The 7,112-nt window shown below is 33.7% G+C and overlaps 1 protein-coding gene across 1 annotated transcript; it reads right to left on the bottom strand.

The window, feature by feature from the left end:
- Positions 1 to 1,660: 1,660 nt before the first annotated feature.
- Positions 1,661 to 6,798, bottom strand: LOC110115293. Its single transcript, XM_020848482.1, has 6 exons — positions 6,244 to 6,798; positions 5,829 to 6,141; positions 5,440 to 5,738; positions 4,383 to 5,241; positions 4,078 to 4,173; positions 1,661 to 2,127 (listed from the first exon to the last, which is right to left on the bottom strand). Exons 1-6 carry the CDS (start codon positions 6,796 to 6,798, stop codon positions 1,661 to 1,663), a joined length of 2,589 nt encoding a protein of 862 aa, XP_020704141.1.
- Between the last annotated feature and the right edge of the window lie 314 nt (positions 6,799 to 7,112).

The raw sequence follows: 7,112 nt of genomic DNA, 5'->3' as shown, positions 1-7,112 counted from the left end.
GGAGGAAAAGTGAGGAGAGAGAAATTAGAAGTTAGGTTTTGAAGGTGTGAAATTTACTCATCTCATTGTAAGGAATGATTACCCTATATTTGATTTCAATAATTTCGTGTATTTTATATTTTATACTTTTTAATTTTATCAAAACTTGTAAAAGTTGTGTATTTTATATTTTACACTTTTTAAGTAGATCAAAACTTGTAAAAGTTGTGATATCATAATTTTTAACAAACTTTTTTTGTATAACTTTTAATATATTATATATGTCATCAATATGAGTATTTTGACAAGAATATATTAATTTTTTACCAGGTAAATCAAAAGCTATAATTTATTGAAGTAAATATATATATATATATTGGTTAAAACCTGCTGAGGGGCTTACGTGTTAATTTCAAAAATTTGGTTACATAGTCCTTAGAAGGATCCTCCAGCTCTCTAATGCTCAAAAGAGCTACAAGAAAAGTAGAAAGAAAACCTATGAGCCGGTGGTTCCTTTTCCTAAGATTACAAGAAGGATATAAAAAATGACTCGGGCTGTGAGCAAACAGCACCCAAAAAAGGATGATCCGAATAATCTCATTCAGCACCATCTTCTTGCAAAAATGTTGAAGAAAATAGAACAACAAATAAAGACACCAAAAAAGAAGTACCTTGCACTCATTGAAGCTCCCGAAACAAAAATATAATTTATCCCTGCAAGGCACTCTCCAAAAAGAAATATTAGACATATAGTAAATAAAACTTAATATAAAATAACTCTTAAAGTTGTAGTGAGAAAACAACCCCAGATTACTCCAACCAAACCAATTGAAAATCTGATTAGTCTCCTTCCTCATAACCATTAAATTGGACCAATTCTTACAGAAATAAGGAATCGAATCACTATTCCACCTCCAGCAATCACCAAAACTCTTCTGAGCATTAATAACCAACCACATAACATCCACCCTCCTCCACCAAAGTAGAACAAAAATCCAAATATGAATGCAAAATAAAGTGATAAACCAGATCTGGAGAGAGGGCATACCCATGATACCCGCCAAACTCCAATTCCACCAATAATTAATCAGAAAAACAAAATGCAGCATCCTCCCGACAATAATCAGAGAAAACCTCAGTAGAACAGGTAAACTAATATCCATATAACAAAAAAATTGATACCAAAGAAAGACATAAAAACTAACCCAGATGAAGAAAAAATGTTTCCAACTCCCAGGAAGCCCAGAAAAGAAACCAAAGAAAAGCGAACCCAGAAGAACAGCAGACCAAACAGCACAAAAGAAATGGCAACAAACACAAAAACCATAAGCACCAACAACAAAAAGTCATCTAGGTCTAATATAAGGCAGACAAATCTTATCCATATTAACCAAACCTTTCAAAATGTGAGGTAAATAATAACATCAAATTCCCTATCCTCCTCCAATCTACTCCCAAGTTTAGCCAGGCAATCAGCACGCATTTCCCTCTCTTAAAACATGCTTAATCGTATAATTAAGAGTAGAGAGGGCCATACAAATTTTTCTGATAATGTAAAAGAACTGAGGACAATAAACATCAACATTTTTAGTAATTTAAATTAAAGTTAAATCATCCACCTCAATCTCAATGTTAAAAAAACCTCTATTGTTATAAATATAAAGACCTTTAAATAAGCCCATCAGCTCAGCAAAAATGACCTTACACGGAGATAAAGGGCCGCATAAGCCACAATCACTTTATCAATTTTGTCACAAATAATACCCCCAAAACAAGCAAAAGACCGATCAACAGAACCATCAGTATTAAGCTTCATATAAGGAGACATCAGTTTTAACCATCTAACGACTCTTTCACTTCGAATCAGCTCCTCAGTATGAATAGGGATACCCAGGTTCACACACAAAGCTTCACAATGTATGAAATTTTTTCTCGAAATAAGCTTGACAGCAAACAATTGAAGCAATTTATGATTAATATTGGAGATAATAACCTTATCCTCCATCTTAACCCCATTATGCTTAGCTTCATTACGATCTTTCCAAAGGAACAACAAAATAAGAATAGGTAACAAGTTAATCACATGACCTTTAACCGTGGACATCCAATCAGTCAATAAGGACTGAACACTATTAACATATATAGAGTCTATAATAGGAATAGGTTTGTTAACAATCATAGCATAATACCTCAACACTTTTTGAGCAATATTACCATTGAGGAAAACATGATTAATACTTTCAATATTAGAACAACAATGGCATTTAGAAGGAAGATAAAAATCTTTATTCTAAAGACGAGCATCCACCGGTAAAAAACCTTTGATACATCTCCAAGCAAGAATAGAGTAAGATAAAGGAATATTGTTGTGCCAAATAGAACCATAAATACTAGAAATATCATTCTTGATTCTAAATACCTCCCACACATTTTTAATTTAAAAAGACCATTGGTAGAGCTGTTAAAAAGAATACGGTCAACCTCAACAATATTCAAAGGGATGCTCAGAACATGATTCAAAATCTCCTCAGGTAAAATATGTCTAAGCTTATTATCATTCTAATTACCATTATCAATATAGTAGCTAACCTTAGTAGAAAGAAGAGTATGAGAGGATAGCATATTATCAATCGTACCCATACCTAACCAATTGTCTTGCCAGAAAAAGACATCCCCTTTACCCAAACCCCATTGAATAAACGGATCTGCTTCCGAGCTAATCTTATATAACCGTTTCCAAATAGAAGACTCGGTTTTTTTTTTAAATACACAAAGTAGGATGCACCACTTTACAGTACTTAGCATGCATGAAATTAGCCCATAAACTAACTTTAGATCTAAAGGAAAACCAAAGTTTATAAGAGAAAGCCCTAACCATGTCCAAAATACTCTTACAACCTAAACCACCCTCATTAAAAGGGCCACATATTTTTAACCAGGAATACCAAAGAATAGAAGACCTATTATTCTTAGCTCCCCAAAAAAACTTGTTAATCATCCTTTCCAATCTAAGGCAAATAGGAGTAGGGTTAAGAGTATGAAAAATGAAAATAGGGATAGAATTTAAAACATGTTTAATAAGCACAAGTCTGCCACCAAAAGAAAGGAAATTAGTAGACCAATTGGTAATTTTGCTTTGAAGAACCGTGATCATATCCTCAAAAATCATGCTTTTTTTCTCCCCTTGAAAATAGGGTACCCAAGTATTTAATAGGCAAAGAGGAACAATTAAACTCACAAATCTTTTTAATATCATTAATTCTATCTTGATTAGCAGAATTAGATACAATAAAAGTACTTTTATTCTTTTTAATCGAAAGCCCACTCATTTTTTGAAACTCATTTAAATGCTTGACAAGAAATTTAATATTAGTCAAAGAACTATTAGCAAAAATAATAAAATCATCGAGAAAACTAAGGTGAGTAATCGGGATACCACCCATAGTACGATAAAGCAAATTAGGATATCTTTTGTAAAGAACCTCCAAACCCCTAGATAAATAGTCAACCACAATAATGAACAAAGCAGGGGATAGAGGATCACCTTGACGCAAACCTTGACTGAATTTAAAAAAACCATTACTTCTACCATTAATGATAACAGAAAAGTAATAATGCTCAATACTGTTTTTAATCAAAGAAATGAAACCATGGCTAAAACCAAATAAAGATAGCACTTTATACAAAAATTTCCAACACAAGTTATCATAATCCTTAGTAATGACCAATTTAAAAATAATGTTCCCACCTTTAACTTTAGCATTGATATCATGCGTAATTCCTTGAGCAAGCAAAATATTATCAAAAATGCTCCTACCTTTCACAAAGCCAGTTTGATTCTCACATATAATTCTAGGTAAGTTATTAATAAGTCTAGTAGCAATGATCTTAGAAATTAGCTTATTAAAAAAAGAGCATAAACTAATCGGTCTAAAATCATTCCAGTTATCGGTAGCATCCTTCTTAGGAATTAAAACAATATTAGTAGAAGAGAAGAATTTAATGTAGGGTTTACCCAAAAAAAAATCAGAGCAGCATCCATAATATCCCACTTAGTAATATACCAAGTTTTAATAAAAAAAAACTTAGTAGTAAAACCATAAGGACCAACAACAGAATCACCATTCATATCCTGCATAACCTTCCAAACCTCCTCCTCAGACGGGGCAAGAGTGAGATGGAAATTATCAGTTTCTGAAATACAACAAGGCACAATATGAGGATTAACAATAGGAGACGGATTAAAGCCACTATTAAAAATATTTCTAAAATGATCAACACCAGAATTTAAAATAGAATCCTCCTCCTCCAAGACCCTATCATCATCACTAGAAATTTTGAAAATATGATTCCTATTTTTTTCTTGTTAGCCAAAGCATGAAAAAACTTGGTGTTCCAATCACCTTCAACAGTGAATTTAGTAGTAGCTTTTTGTTGCCAATACATCTCTTCTTGATCATGTAAAGCAAACAGTTTAATCTTAGCATTATTGAGCTCAGAAAGATTAGAACTATCAGGATTAAGCAAATAAACATTTTCAAGCTCCATTACCTCATGTTCAACATTCTTAATAATAGAAAATAAATTTTTAAAAATATGTTTGTTCCACCATCTCAACACTTGTTTAAACCTACTCAGCTTGCTCCACAGCTTAGCCATACCCAAAATATTGCCATTAGGGAAAATAGGTGCCTGCCAATTTCTCTCAACAACATTAAAGAAATCAGGATGAGATAACCACATATTTTGAAATTTAAAGGCATTAGGAACATAACTTTTGTTAGCATTGATAGTAAGCAGTAAAGAGGCATGATCAGAAGCAGCCCTACTAAGATGCTCCACATGAGTCATATGGAAATTAGCAATCCAATCATGATTAAATAAAACCCTATCAAGTCTTTGCCACAAGTTACCTCTACTCCAGGTATAAGCATTCCCAAAAAAACCTATATCATGTAAGTCACAAGTAGAAATCATGGAGTTAAAATCCTCCATAGCATTAATATTAGGATGATTACCTCCCAATCTTTCACTATCATTAGAGATAACATTGAAATCACCTCCAACACACCACGACGCTGAAGTATTAGAAGCAAAACTCTTAAGACTGTCCCAAAGGAAAAAACGGCCCACTCTAGAGCAGGCAACATAAACAAAAGAGGCATTACAAGAAAAATTAAACATAGACATTGAAACATGCACAACTTGAACAAAGTCATCCAGAATATTCAAGTTGATAGCATTATTCCACAAAATCCAAATCTTATTAGAACAATTATCAAATTTATTAAAAAAACCTAATTTAAAAGTAGTATTATCCAATTTACTCATAGCAATCAAAGGTTCAAGTAATACCTAAAGATGAATGTTATGAATCCTACAGATGTTTTTAACTCTAGTTTTAGAATCCTTCCCACCAATACCTCTAATATTCCAAATAAGGGACTTAACCATGCAAACCTTTAGCACTAGTTTGAGCTCTAGTAAAGAACAGCATAGAGGATACAGAATCTTTGGATTTTTTTCCTTTTTCTTATTAACTTTAGTAAAGTTCTCCTCCTCAAGAATTTTAAGAAAGGAATCATCCACAACAGATTTTTTAGATTTAGAACCTTCTAAATCCAAGGGCAAAGAGCTACCACGTTCCAAATTTTTCACCAGTTTATCCTTCTTATTTTCCGTGGGGATAAATTCCCCTTCTTCACAATTTTCATTAAGACCAGCATCTAAATTAATAGCTAAATTAGAATCCTTAGCAACTATAGGAACATCATTAGAATTATGTAACATAGAATCAATAGAGATAAAGATATTAGAGAGTTTCTCACTATCATTACACAAAGTCTTACCTTCCATACTAGCATCCAAATCACCTCTGTTTTTCGACACAATAGAGCTAGTCACAGCATCCACCTGGTTTTCAATAATAACATTTGGCACCTCTTTATCCAGCACATTATTAGAAATAAAAATAACAGGGGAGTCAACCTTCTCAACTGAGGGTTTAGTAATTTTTTTAAGCTCAGGATGTAATTTAAAGCAATCGGAAATCGTATGTCCATGAATCTTGCAAATGGAACAAAAATCCGAGGCCTTCTCAAACTCGACTTTTTGCAAATAACCAAACGCCTTTGATCCAACCCAAACTTCTTTAGGATGTTTCTAAGAAATATCAACTTCCATTAGGACCCTAGCCATAGAAGGATGGGTCCTGGAAGAAGTCGCTTGGTCGGTTTGCAAAGGCCTCCCAAAAATAGAGCCAACCGCATGCAAGACTTGAGGGTTAAAAAAATGTAATCTCAAATTCGGAAAGTAGATCCAGATCGGAACTATGGGGGACTCTTCATGCACATCAAAAAATGACATCCATTTTAAAATTCTCATTTCACAGTTGTTAATAAAATAAGATCTCCTAGCAAAAACTCTGCTATAGTCGAGATCGTTCGACAGCTGAATCGCAACATGTCTAGAATCTAAAAGCTCAATGAAATAAAAACCATATAGTTTAAGATTAGCGAAAAAATTACGAATAGAATCGAGATTCGGTCTACACAAAGCATATTTCCCAACAAGGGTAAACTGAAACGGAGAAGCCAGTTCAAGAACATCTTCATCGGAAATAAGAACAGCCGGGACACCATTCACAACAGATTGAGTAAATTTAAGAGCGTTATCACCTTGCATCGGGTTACTAGAGAGAACGACTTTGAAAGAAAGCGTAAGAGACTGGGATGGAGCATCACCATCAAGATTGAAAAAGCCTCTGCTTTTTCCATGTGTCGGGCTGGAAATCTTCCCCCAAGCATTGGACGAAGACATCCCCAATCGAAGCCCCAAACAGGGCTAAAAAGCCGAAAGGGCCACCAAAAAATGAATAAAGGAAGAAAAAACGAAGTGAAATGGAGAGAAAAAGAGCGCTCGGAGGAAGGCCAAAGGAAACCCTAGAATCGCCAAGGAGGCGGCTAGGGCAAGGGATCAGAGCGCGATGACGGCCGTTCAATTCCTTGAATTATTGAAGTAAATACATAATATACAAATTTGATAGATTTTCCTGCATTTTATGAATTATATTATTTAATACAAGATATCAACAAAAATGTAGAATTTCTATTTAAGGGAGGGAGGCATGTTGG

The sequence above is a fragment of the Dendrobium catenatum genome, unplaced genomic scaffold (assembly GCF_001605985.2).
Source record: "Dendrobium catenatum unplaced genomic scaffold, ASM160598v2 fragScaff_scaffold_261, whole genome shotgun sequence".
Classification (NCBI taxonomy): Eukaryota; Viridiplantae; Streptophyta; class Magnoliopsida; order Asparagales; family Orchidaceae; genus Dendrobium; species Dendrobium catenatum.
This window is presented reverse-complemented; position numbering and strand designations above follow the sequence as displayed.